The 13,968-nt window shown below is 39.0% G+C and overlaps 1 protein-coding gene across 9 annotated transcripts in view; it reads left to right on the top strand.

The window, feature by feature from the left end:
* Positions 1-13,968, top strand: part of DLG2 (discs large MAGUK scaffold protein 2) — a 1,315,102-nt gene that overhangs the window by 505,684 nt on the left and 795,450 nt on the right. For all 9 annotated transcript variants that reach the window (XM_033207409.1, XM_033207408.1, XM_033207419.1 and 6 more), the window contains one exon: positions 2,416-2,469. In XM_033207409.1, coding sequence (XP_033063300.1) covers positions 2,416-2,469 — 54 coding nt within the window. The remainder of the gene's footprint in view (positions 1-2,415; positions 2,470-13,968) is intronic.

Here is a 13,968-nt window from a genome sequence, read left to right as displayed (position 1 = left end):
ATGCTTATGTATATATTTAATAAATGCTAATACATACTTAATAATCAGTAATTATTGTTATTATTGCCTTTGACATGAGCTGTTTTAGAACCACAATCTAAACAGGCATCTTATTAGTGCAATTGCAGCCACTAACATAGCATTGAGATCTCTGCAGTGTAAACAGTTTACAAGCCATTCAATAATATATCTTTACAGTAGTCTATCTTAAGAGACACTTACTACTAATAATATTTAACATTAATTCTGAAATTTACAGTTTACAAAGCACTTTCAACTATATCACCTCATTTGATCTTCAACCATTTTGGAAAGTTGTTACTACTATTTCCAATCTACAGGGAAGGAAAATTAGTCAGAGAGGGTTAGTGGACTTGCCCTAAGATCACACTACTAGGAAGTCACTAAACCCCCAAATCATACAATCAGAAAGTTGCTAAACCAACCTTGAGCCCATGTCTTCTGACTGCAAACCTCGTACCTTTTTCTCTTCTCTACATGCCTCTTATTATTTTTTTTTAGTAAGATCCAGCGAAAAATGTCTTTCTTCAGAGTCTTTATTTACCCACAAGATACATCCCACTGAGAATCATGAAAATATTATGACTAACTAGTTGATCCATTATACAGATATGTATGCCAAGGTTATGTTTTCCACGCCCAGTGTTTTTGGTAAAGACATGAATTTTGTTTTGTAAAACCTGCTGGATTGCTATTTGTTTTATCATTTGATTAGGATACCACAGAACAGATTGGCATTAAAAAGCTGTTAACTCTATTAACTCCAGAGGGCACAGCTAATGAAATATCCCAAAATTTGAGCACTTTCCAAAACCACCATGTCGTATAGAAGAACTCTGTATTAATCAGGATGAAAGTATGTCTTTTATCTGAATGAAATCTGTAATTTGAGACAAAGATTAAAGATCCTTTGGGGGAGAAAGCAAAAGTTGCTGTGAAAATTCTAGAAACTAAAAAGTAAAGATAGCTCTACTCAATATTCATGAAGTTAGATTGGCGATGCAAATAGAGGTTGCAATCTCTTATTTTCTAATGATTTGGCTTGCAGCACTCCTGTATCAGTTTTACGCAGATTCCTGCTAAACTTTAAAGAGAATTACTGCAAATCGTACCGGTTTTTTTTTTTTTTTAAAGAAAGTTGAACCTATCCAATATGATTTTCTCTCATATATGACTGTTAATGTTCTATTTAGGGACTTCTAAGGTTTATGATTAGAGATACATAAATAATAAAATACAGCAGGGCATGGTGGCTCACGCCTGTAATCCCAGCACTTTGGGAGGCCGAGGCGGGTGAAGTACGAGGTCAGGAGTTCGAGACCAGCCTGGTCAATACGGTGAAACCCCGTCTCGACTAAAAGTACAAAAGTTACCCGAGTGTAGTGGTGCATGCCTGTAGTCCTAGCTACTCAGGAGGATGAGATAGAAGAATTGCTTGAACCTGGGAGGCAGAGGTCGCAGTGAGCCGAGATCGCACCACTGCACACTCCAGCATGGGTGACAGAGGAAGAATTCGTCTCAAAAAAAAAAAGAAAAAAGAAAATACAGGATACAGCATATATAATATGTAAACATAGATGTTGATAAGTGAAGCCTTTTTCTATTGAATATAGCATACTCTCAAAAGGCAGTTTGAAGAGAATAACTATGAATATTGGTTTAGGTTTAATTTTGCTTCCTTGAGAGAGAAATCAAATTCCTTTAGCAAAGTCATTTCATAAAGAAATGATACAGGTCGAGTGAGATAGCTCATGCCTGTAATCTGAGCACTTTGGGAGTCCAGGGCAGGTAGATCACAAGGTCAGGAAATCAAGACCATCCTGGTCAACATGGGAAACCCCATCTCTACTAAAAATACAAAAGTTAGCCGGCTGTGGCAGTGCGTGCCTATAATCCCAGCTATTTGGAAGGCTGAGGCAGGAGAATTGCTTGAACCCAGGAGGTGGAGACTGCAGTGAGCCGAGATCATGCCACTGCACTCTAGTCTGGGTGACAGAGCCAGAGCAAGACTCTTATCTCAAAAAAAAAAAAAAAAGGAAAAAAAAAGAAAGAAAATACAAGTTTTAACTCTCACCTAATTTATTAGAAATTCTTGCCTTACACATAGCATAAATTCTCACCTCCTACACTGTTTTGTAGAATGTAAGAGAAAATGAATATAAATTCTATGAGTGCTTACTTTATTTCTTTATGTGGTAAATATAACAAATATTTGAGGTGGGGGAAGGTACAGGAAATCTTAGCCATTTTATTATCCCACTAACACTTGACACAGTGCCTGTACAGGTCCTCAAGAAATGCCTGCTGATCTCTTTGTTAAATAAGTTAAGCTAAATAATCTGTCTCAGAATACATTATTCATTATTTAATTTTTTTTTCTATTTCTTTTTTCAGGCCAGTCCTGCTCCTATAATTGTCAACACAGATACTTTGGACACAATTCCTTATGTAAGTAACTTTTTCATTAATACCTTCTTTTAAAACTGTGGTAGAACTTAATTGGCTGAATTTAAATACAATTGATATTTAGTTTCACCCAAACTAAATAATCTTATGGAATGACATGTAGTTTTGTAAATTTTCTTTTAATAATTTCTAAATCTTGTCTTAGTAATCAAGTATTTCCCTCTTTCATTCATGTTTTGTAAAATACAAGGGCCCATTATGAAAAAAAAAATAGACAACGCTGTTCAAATAGTGTTAGTTTGCTAAGTGGCTCACTGAAAAGAGACTGAATTGCTCATAGACACGAGCAAACTTCTTTGGGTTTCTTATGAAAGGAATATTGAAGTCAATTTCTATGACAGAGTCTGGAACCTAGAGTAAGTAATCAATAAATATTTTTATGGATTTTTTTGGTCTTCTAATAAGAAGTGGACAAAAGTTTTGTGAGGATAGAGCCTACCTATATATAATGAAAGTTATGGTTTTATAAAAGCATGGAACATGAGATAATAGGATCAAGCAAATCAATGAAGCCTAGGATTCTGTACCTGTAACACAACCACTATGATGGCGAAAGTTCTTGAAGACAGAGTCTGGCTAGGCAGGGAAGATTGAAGACCAGCTATAGGCCACAATGTGGGTGAGTGGTTGACATTATGGAGGTCCAACAAGGCTTTGTGAGTGGGCTGTAGCTGACGAGTGGAGGATAGTGATCAAAGAAGATGGGACAGCCACAGATGCATGCTAGACAGGGGTATGAGGCTGAGAAGAAGGGCTGCCGGGGTAATGGACAAGAACAAACAGATTCCTTCCCTTTGATTAAATGAGTAAAGCACATAAAGCACTTAGAACAGTACCTAGCACAAAGTAAGTGCTTGGTAAGTACTGGCTCTTCGCAGTTTTAGCCCACAGCCTCAAATCCCTTCAATGACCAACCAAATCACAGAAACAAATGGAGCAGTCAGAGTAGGGACAGTGGGGAATAGAAAGCACATGGCCATTTAAAAAGAGCAACTGCCACTTGGAACCTACTGGTGCCAGATCATTTTACAAAATAAGATGGAAATTTGTACATGTTTGCAATTTCTAAATACAGGCAACTAATTTTCAAAAGTGCAAACACTGTGTCTGCCAAACAAAGTGTGTCTAGTCCATAGGCTGCCTTTTGAGAGATGTTACCTCAAAGGAACTGGCAGTCCTGAGCAGGTTCTGCAATCCGGGACTCAGTCACAGGGGAGCAGAATGTCAGAACTGGAGTACAAGGTTGGGACTTGATGATAAGAATGAGGAACTAAAACTGGGACACAGGGTCAGGCCAAGAATAACAGCAAGTTTGACTTAATGCTGAATCACCTGAACTACTGAACTAGGGCTTCTTAAATCTTTCTGCACAAGAATAGTTTGGGACCAGACCGGAAACAAGGTTAAGCTTACTGGAAGGAACCAAGAGGCCCCAACACTGGAAAGTAAAGGGCTCTATAGAAGGAAACAAAGCAATGTCTTAAAGGCACCTACATCCACTATTCTCTCACTCCTCATACCTTGCTTTACTTACCAAACATCTCTAACAGGGTATGCCTAACACTGTTGTAGACACTTAACAAATTTTAACTCATTTAATCCTCATAACAATCCTTTGAGGTAGGTACTATTAATTTCTCCATTTTACAGATGGGGATAATGAGTCATAAAGAGGTCAAGTAACTGGTTCAAGGACTCACAGTAAAAAGCAGAGTTGAGTCAATCCAGATAGCCTGACTGTAGAGTTAGAAATGTTACTTAACTTCTAACATACTGCTACCTATGTTTCTTTCTTCCCTCCCTTGTTTTCTGCCTGTCAGCTTGGGAATACAGCTTCCTTACTTACTCCCCTGATACAAGCAGGTTTGGATGAGAGATAACTTGTCACAGAAGCTTCAATACATTCAGGATAGGAATCCATATATATATGAAAGAATCTTATGTCCCAAAAAATCTCTTCACTGTAACCATTGTCAAAGCATGTGAGCAGTGCCCTCAAGAAGTAGGCCTGGAGCACAGAGTTAATTTTGTAAAAAAGACCACTTTCTTGTGGTGGATCTATATTATTTCAAAGCCTCCTGTTAGGGTTCTGGTGGCGTAACTGCCAGATGCCCTCATGTGGAAATAATTTATCAATAAGATCTAAGGGTCTTGTGTAGACATGTTCAATTGGTATCCCAATTGATTAGCTAGTAAAATCAGTCATAAATAACAAATTCATCAAATTATTCCCATTCTTCCAAATATCAGGTTTGTATCTGACTTTGACTCCTTCAAAAATTATTTTTAATCAACTTTTTTTGTTGTTATTGTTGAGTCAGTCTTGCTCTGTCACCCAGGCTGGAGTGCAAATGGCCTGATCTTGGCTCACTGCAACCTCCACCTCCCGGGTTCAAATGACTCTCTTGACTCAGCCTCCCGAGTAGCTGGGACTACAGGAGTACACCACCATGCCCTGCTAATTTTTTTTTTTTTCTTTTTTGTATTTTTTAGTAGAGACAGGTTTTTGCCATGTTGGACAGGCTGATCTTGAACTTCTGATCTCAGTGATCTGCCAGCCTCGGCCTCCCAAAGTGCTGAGATTATAGGTGTGACCTACTGTGCCTGGCCTAATCAACTTTTTCATACTTAATGGAACCCACTTTGTGCTTCCTTAAGGGTAACGATCTTTATAGTGGTTTGTGAGCAGCTTGATATGATGAAAATGTCCCAATTATCATGGTAGTATGTTCTTAAGTAATGTATTTAATCTCTATGCACCTAAATTAACCTATAATTTAATTTAGGACTTATAATACCTGCCTCAGAGATTTTCTTAGCTTCTGGTTGATAGCAGCTAAAGTATTTATCATTTTTTTGAAAAAAATAAACACTTATGAGGTAAAACATGCTAAATTCTAGGAGAATGGTAAATATGAACACCTTCCCTGATGTAGAAAAAACACGAATACATTATGTATTGAAAATGGCAGATTTAGCGCATACTCATTAATGTGGATAAGCTTTGGTTCTTGGCAGAGTCCCAACTCTCCCCTTTGTTCCTGACTCACTGGGTAACCTTGAACAAATTACTGTTCCTTTCACAGTCTATTTTCTCATTCCCCAGTGTTCTATACTTTGTTTTCCTCTTTTCTTCCTCATGTTCTAGTTGTTCACATAATTTCAGCTCTATTTAATGAAAAAACTATTTCAGAGTTCCCTAGGGCATTTTAGGCATGTTGCATAAGAACTTTTCCCTCTTAAAAATATTATCAGAATGCCAAGCTGTAACATATATTAAAGTCCTTCTAAAAAATAATTTCATTGCAAGTAAATGTATTAATTTTACTGATTAGCAAATTTGATTTTTGACAGAAATGTTTTCTGTGGAAATGGTTCCTTGGCACAAATGCAAATGACAATTGAATAGCTGCAGGAAATTTCTAGGGTCAAAGGGATTTTTTATGTAAGTGTCAAACAAAAGTACAAAATATATTTAAAGAGACTTCTTTTTTTTTTTTTTTTTTTTTGGGACGGAGTCTTGCTCTGTCGCCCAGGCTGGACTGCAGTGGCCGGATGTCAGCTCACTGCAAGCTCCGCCTCCCGGGTTTACGCCATTCTCCTGCCTCAGCCTCCGGAGTAGCTGGGACTACAGGCGCCCGCCACCTCGCCCGGCTAGATTTTTGTATTGTTTAGTAGAGACGGGGTTTCACCGTGTTAGCCAGGATGGTCTCGATTTCCTGACCTCGTGATCCGCCCGTCTCGGCCTCCCAAAGCCACTGCGCCCGGCCTTAAAGAGACTTCTTTGTATTACGGAAGATGAGTTGAAAGACATTAGAGCTTGCATTTATGAAGGGGTCACTGAGGTTCTTACATGAAAATGCCTTAAGTAAGCTCTGTCTTATATGAGGTCATGATATATTAGGGTTGGGTATAACCTTAAATGTGGCATAGTCTAGCTTCTCATGCAAAGCAGGAATCCCTATGTGAAAATTAAAATCACCCAAGCAGAAACAAGGAGAGAGAGAAAAATTATTTATCCATTTCAATAGTCTCTAGTTTCTATTTTTTGCTCAATATTTTTACTCTTCCCCATTACATGTTGAATATTGTTTCATGCCAGGTACTGAAAATATTTGTTCTTAGGGAGCTCAGAGTAATTAGAGCCTGCTTGTGAATCCAGCTCCCTGAAGGTTGACTCAATCAAATAATAATGCTTTACTCTCTGGTACTCTGCAACCAACTGACATCGCACTCTCCTCTCCTTTCAGTAGACACTCTAGAGTTCAATATTGAACAGCACCCTGACAAATAGTATTCTTTATGCTTTAGAAAATAAAATTAATCAGAGAGATTCCAGAATCCTTTTTTATTTTGCTCTACCCTTCTCTAATATTCATTTTGTATTTTGGTAATATTCTGACCTCTTTTATACAAATGCACTGTTGAGAGAGGTATACTTGAGAATCATGCATTTTAAATCTGTTAAATAACTTGGAGTTCAATCAACACACACTTTTCATTTTAAACATATAGATTTTCTATCTCAACTAGTAAATGGTAGTGCTTGATCTACCATTTACTATTACCTCATGTAGTTGCCAATTTTTGGTGTGTAACCACAATCAAAAAAATCAGTGGCAATAAGCATTTTTTTCTTCTCTATTTATCAGTTAGCTAGGACAGTTGCTTCAGGCTGCAGAACACAATATTCTCACCTTATCCATTGTATCAGGAGACTTGATACATTCCAAGTCTCCTGATGGATGCCTGAAGCTGCAGATAATGCCAAACCCTATATACATGAATTTTCCATCTTAACTATCAGGCACTGTGGCCATAACTTTTGCAGTTTGGGGTACAACAGCAAAACTATCATGATTCTATTTTTCCTTCTTCACAAGTTCATGGATGAAAGATTCATTTTTACTGTAGATCTTAGCAACTTCAGCATACAGTATTTTCTCTTCATTTTTTTCTTGAGTCAGGAATTTTCATGTTTTCCCTTGAGAAAGCTTTTTAGGGCTTCTCTTAAGCATATCTGAATTGTCAGCATCACTATTCTTGTGCTTTGGGGCCATTATTAAGTAAAATAAGAGTTACTTGAACACAAGAACAACCATACCAGGATAGTCAGTTTGATCACCCAGACAGCTACTAAGTGAATAAAGAGCAGGTAACATCTGCAGCGCAGATACCCTAAACAAAGAAATGACTCACATCCTAGAAGAGATGGAGTGGGACAGTGAGAGATTTCATCACACTACTCAGAACAGCAAGCAAGTTGGAACTTATGAATTGTTTATTTCTGGAATTTTCCATTTAATATTTTCAGACAATGGTTGACTGTGGATAACTGAAACTGCAGAAAGCAAGACCACAAATAAGGATAGGGGCGGCAGGGCGGGTCCTGTACCAGGTTGGCTGAGGCATCTCTGCTTCAGAAGTTTCATTCTGGGAACCAGGAGGTGGGACAGTGGTTATCCAGAGTATGTTATTCATATTGTAATAGTCAAAGGACAAGAAATCAAGTCCATGACACAAACACAGGTAAAGCTTCTGCTCACCTTACATCCACCAACACCCAATTGGCCAGAATAAGTCATGTTGCCAAGCTTGAAGTAGGGCAAGAGTGAGTATTTGCTAAACAATAAACTAGTACATCAGGGCCTTAAATAAAGGGCTAAGAATCTGTGTATGTCCCTTAATGAGAAAAATAAAAATAAAAACAAAGCAGATATAAAAGAAAAAATCTTGTACTTTGTATTGGTAGGTCGATGGCACTAAACAAAGTATCAGAGGGACCTGGTTCAGCTGATAGGGAGAGTGAGTGTGTAGATTATTGTGTGTTGTCTAAGGGAAAATATTGAGAAGTAAAAGAAACATCTAGCAAGTATTGGCAGTACAATGACTTTACTTTCCTATAAGACACTTCGTTGTCTGAAACTTTGTTTCTAGAGATAGAAATAATAGTGGAGACAAGGCAGAAGTTTCAGGTCTCTTGCTTTGAAAACCCTCCTAGGAAGTAAGGGAGAGAGAAAAGTAGAAGACAAAGAGAAAACAAAGAAGAGTGAGGTTACAAAGAATATGAGTGGTTCGTTAGTAGTATCACCCATTGGATTTGGCTGCCAAGAAAGTTATTTATGTAAAAGTTATTTGAGGACATTTATAATATCTTTATAATATTAGCAACATTTTTATAGAGTGCTTTCAATGTGAAAAGGCCATTGGATGCAAACAAAACTGTGGTTCTCGGGCCAAGCACAAGAGAGTGAACTAAAGGGAAAAAATGACCCCAAAATGGCTGAACACATGAGTGTCAGTGAAAAGAAAAAGGATATTGTGGGTTCAGGGACATAGAGACACAACTGAATTAGCAATGAGCTTCATTCAGGAGCCCGAGTATGGGTTTGTGTCTAAGAGATGTTTTAAGCAACATTTTAAATGACACTGCTGATTGATTCCAGCATCAGGATGCTGAGGACAAGGACTCTCTGAGGAGGAAGTTGCCAGGTCAGGCAACTCATATGTCCTGAATTTCATCCAGGTGGAGCACAGAGCAGTAGCATAATATGAGGTTGGGTTGAGTTTGATTGTGAAGGCCTTTTTTGCTGGATATAGACTTTGGACTTTAACATGTAGGCATTGCTGGTAGTATTATCTTATCATATATTTAGGAAATTATGACATCTGATTTTATCACTCTATTTCTAGGTCTTAATTTTTATCTGCTATATAGTAGGTACCCTAAAATATATGTTGAATAAACCCAAAGACTTAATAGTGATCACCTAAGAACAACTGACACAGGCTGCTCTTGAGCCTTTTCTACATTTTCCTATATCCTTACCTTCCTTCACCCTGTTCAATTAGTCCACAATGCCTTTTCCTCCATTCCCATCTTTTAGATCTCAATAAACTGCCACCACCATCAGGAAGCCCCCATCAATTCCTCCAGGTCATATTAATGTCTCCTTCCTCCTTGATTCCATGCTATTTCAATCATGAGAGATTGTTATTTTAGTAGAAAGAGAATGGACTCTGGACTCTTTTGATTCAACCATATACCAACTGGATAACTGAGGAAATTAACTTCTCTGACCTTTTTCCCTCAGCTGTAAGGAGAGACAATAATAACCATCTTGCATAATGTATTCTTTAGGAGACAGGTTCAGTTATATATAACAGAGACCAAAATAACCATGTGTTTGCAAGATAGGAATGTGTTTCTTTCATATATGACAGTCCCTAGGTTAGCTGCCCAGAGCTAGAATGTCTATTCTGCTCCACAAGGTTTTAAAGGACCCAAGTACCTTTTATTTTCTTTTTTACCACACTTGAGGGTTGCCCTTGCACACATAGTCCACCATGATGACATGCTAAATAGCAGATTAAAAGAAGTACAGAGATACACATTGTTCATCCCTTTAAAGCCATGTCTGAAGAGTTGTAAACATGATTTTTCCCTCATACCTCAAAGATTAGGCACAAAGCCACTCCTAGATGCAAAGGGAGACTGAGCCATATAACCTTTATTCGGAGATGCCCTGGGCTCAGATAAAAGTGAGGGATCCCATTATTATGGAAGGAAAGGGTAATGAATATTGGGGAGAAGCAGCAGTTTCTACCACACAACACGTTAGTAGTATTCTTCAATGTCTGGAGCTTCTGCCCAGGGGATGCTGAAGCTGATCCATGAAGTGCTAGAAGACAATATGAGAACTTGCCTTTATAGTTTTTCATCATTTCTAATTTCAACATTTTATATATAAAACACTTGTATTGTTACAATTGTGTAAGTATACTATATCTGTACAGACTAGCACATATGGGGGAGCATGCTTGCAAACATTTTATTGATAGGAACATTAAAAAATTTTCAGAAACCACTGGCTGTAAGCATTAGAGATATTATTTAGACATTGCTTGACTCATAATAGATGTTTAACAAATGATGGCCATAGGCCATTGTTACAGTCCTGAATTAGTATTTACCATATTCCTCCCTATTTATTAATAGTTCTTAGTACTTGATATTAGCCAGATAGAATTGTGCTTTACTTATCTTTAAATTCCAGGCTGGGCATGGTGACTCATGCCTGTAATCCCAGCACTTTGGGAGGCCAAGGCGGAAGGATCACCTGAGGTCAGGGAGTTTGAGAGCAGCCTGACCAAAATGGTGAAACTCTGTCTCTACTAAAAATACAAAAATTAGCTGGCCGTGGTGATGCCTTCTTGTAATCTCAGCTACTCGGGAGGCTGATGCACTAGAATCGCCTGAACCCAGAAGGCTGAGATTGCAGTGAGCCGAGATCACACACCTACACTCTAGCCTGGTTGACAGAGTGAGATTTGGTCTCAAATAGTAATAATAATAATAATAATAATAAATTCCATAAATAGCCATAGTCCATGCATGTAGTGGGATTTCAATAAAAGTTATTTTCACTGTTACACTGAATTTTATTATTTGAATTTGACTGTTTTGATAGAGTGAATTTTTATTTGAGAAAGTAATTCATCAGGTAAATATGTGTTTTAATTTAATCTACATGATCATGTGGATCAATGTGCATGTGACCACCTAAACGTGGGGTGCCCAATTTATTGGCTCTTCGTAGTTTAACTTGCTCATAGATAAGCGCCCCTTTCAAAGTGTGGTCCTTTACATATCCTTTTTTCTTTCTCAAATATACATTTGAAAGAAAATGTAGAAAGACATATATGATGACAGAGAAGACTGTGGATAGTTGAGTGAAAAGAAAGAGGAAGAGTGACAGTTGAGTAAAAATCAAGGAGAGGAAATGAGAAAGGAGTAATAAAGAGAAATGGCCTAACATTTTTATATTACTTTCCTCAATTGTAAGTGTTATATTTGGATTGAGCTAAAAACTCTACTTCCAAAAAAAAAAAAGCAAATACTAAAACATTTTTCTGGGGCCTCAGGAACTTTATGTGATGCTTAGGGTAATTTATAATCTCATCTCTCCCTTGTTAAATCTTGCTTGGCCTTTTTCTTTTTTTTTTTTTTTTCTTTGTTGAGACAGAGTCTCATTCTGTTGCCTAGGCTGGAGTGCAGTGGTACCTTCAGAGCTCACTGTAGCCTGGACCTCCTGGGCTCAAACAATCCTCCTACCTCAGCCTCACAAGTAGCTGGGACTATAGGCGCCTGCCACCACACCCGGGTAATTTTTGTATTTTTCATAGAGATAGAGTTTTGTCATGTTGCCCAGGCTGGTCTCGAATTTCCAGGCTCAAGCAATCCACCCACCTCGGCCTCCCAAAGTATTGGAATGACAGGTGTAAGCCTCCATGCCTGGCCTTGCTGTGCTTTTAAGTGGACTTTTTGAAACTAATATTTTTTTAGGGGCCAGTTCTTGAGGGATAACTATAGGTATTTTTCTCCATGAAATCAGACAGCTACCTTGCAGCTACCTTGTTTCAGTGACTAACTTACCTCTAGTGTCTTTCTTTTCCTTTCTTTCTTTTTTTTAAGACAGAGTCTTGCCCTGTGCCCTGGGCTGGAGTGCAGTGGCGCGATCTCGGCTCACTGCAACCTCTGCCTCCTGGGTTCAAGCGATTCTCTTGCCTCAGGCTCCCGAGTAGCTGGGATTACAGGTGCCCACCACCATGCTGGCTAATTTTTTCTCTTTCTTTTTACTAGAGACAGGTTTCACTATGTCGGCCAGGCTGGTCTCGAATGCCTGACCTCGTGATCCACCTGCTTCAGCCTCTCAAAGTGCTGGGACTACAGACTTGAGCCACCATGCCTGGCTGTATCTTTCCTTTTCTAAGTGTATCATATCTAGCTCTAAATTACTTCCCCTTAGTTGTCACTTGGAAATTCCAAGTTTGTTTAAATACATGAAGAGCTGGATGAACTTCAATGAACTTTACTTTTGGTGACAAAGTGTAGTTGCCTCTTCATGAACAGCGTTAATGGAAATGCATTTTGATTATCCTAATTTCTACCAAGTGCCCTAAATGATGTTTTGCCCAGGAGTATTTTATTTTAGAAACTCAGGAGCATAAAACTCAAACATTACCAATCTAATGAGGTGTCACATGAAGAAAACGTAGTAATGAAATAACAACTTCAGATAGGTCAAATGGCATGCTGAGAGGAGTAAATAAACAATAGCCCATTATAATCAGTATCTCTTTAAAGATAATCTTAGGAAATTTTCATGGTATTCTTGTTTTTAAAGCAAATTGCTAATACTTTTGCTGATCCCTTAAAGCTGTGGCTCTCAACCTTGCCCCCACATTGTAATTGCTTCCCGCTTCAAAAATACCAATGCTGGGCTGGGTGCAGTGGCTCATGCCTGTAATCTCAGGGCTTTGGGAGGCCGAGGTGGGCAGATCACGAGGTCAGGAGATCGAGACCATCCTGTGTAACACGGGGAAACCCTGTCTCTACTAAAAATACAAAAAATTAACCGGGGGTCGTGGCACGTGCCTGTAGTCCCAGCGACTCAGGAGGCTGAGGCAGGGGAATCGCTTGAACCCAGGAGGCAGAGGTTGCAGTGAGCCGAGATCACACCCCTGCACTCCAGCCTGGGTGACAGATTTAACTCTGTCTCAAAAAAACAAAAACAAAAACAAAAAAATACTGATGCCTCAAACTCAGGAATAAAGATTCCTGTTTAATGGGTCTGAGTCTGGGTATAAGAATTGGGATGTTAAAAAATCTCCCCAAGTGGTAAATAACTAAATAAGTTAAAGCATCTAGTTCTTCTAACCTTCTAACCTACTGTGATTCTGGGAAGGCCTTCCAACAGAAATGGGTGGTTGGGTTAGAGTGCTTATTATATAGGCAATAAACTGAGCTGCCACCTGTTAACTTGGTAGCAAACACAGTTACTGCTAACAAAGCTAGCTATCTATTCAAGGCACATGCCCTCAGGTTCAGACATGATCAAGTTAACGAAACACCCCTCCAAGGGTTATTTTGCTGACACATGTCACCATTTATGAGTTGTAATTGAGTTTATTAAAAAGGGAGTCATGGCCTGTGCTTTAGCAATTTGGCCTAAGGGCCCCCAAAAATACTGAGAGAAGAAATTTGCAAGCCAAACTACAGCTGAAAACTAGACTGGGGTTGACCTTGAGGTAGTTCATTGTAGAACCTGAGACTCAATGTAGTTACAAAAAAATCAAATATCAAGGCCAGGCGCAGTGGCTCACGCCTGTAATCCCAGTACTTTGGGAGGCCCAGGCGGGCGGATCACACGGTCAGGAGATCGAGACCACGGTGAAACCCTGTCTCTACTAAAACTACAAAAAATTAGCCGGGCGTGGTGGCGGGCACCTGTAGTCCCAGCTACTCGGGAGGCTGAGGCAGGAGAATGGCATGAACCCAGGAGGCGGAGCTTGCAGTGAGCTGAGATCGCGCCACTGCACTCCAGCCTAATGGACAGAGCGAGACTCCGTCTCAAAAAAAAAAAAAAAAAAAAAATCAAATATCAAAACCCTGCCCAAGTCCACCAGAAGCTTTCTCTG

Source organism: Trachypithecus francoisi, unplaced genomic scaffold (assembly GCF_009764315.1).
Source record: "Trachypithecus francoisi isolate TF-2019V2 unplaced genomic scaffold, Tfra_2.0 Lachesis_group8, whole genome shotgun sequence".
NCBI classification, from domain to species: Eukaryota; Metazoa; Chordata; class Mammalia; order Primates; family Cercopithecidae; genus Trachypithecus; species Trachypithecus francoisi.
This window is presented reverse-complemented; position numbering and strand designations above follow the sequence as displayed.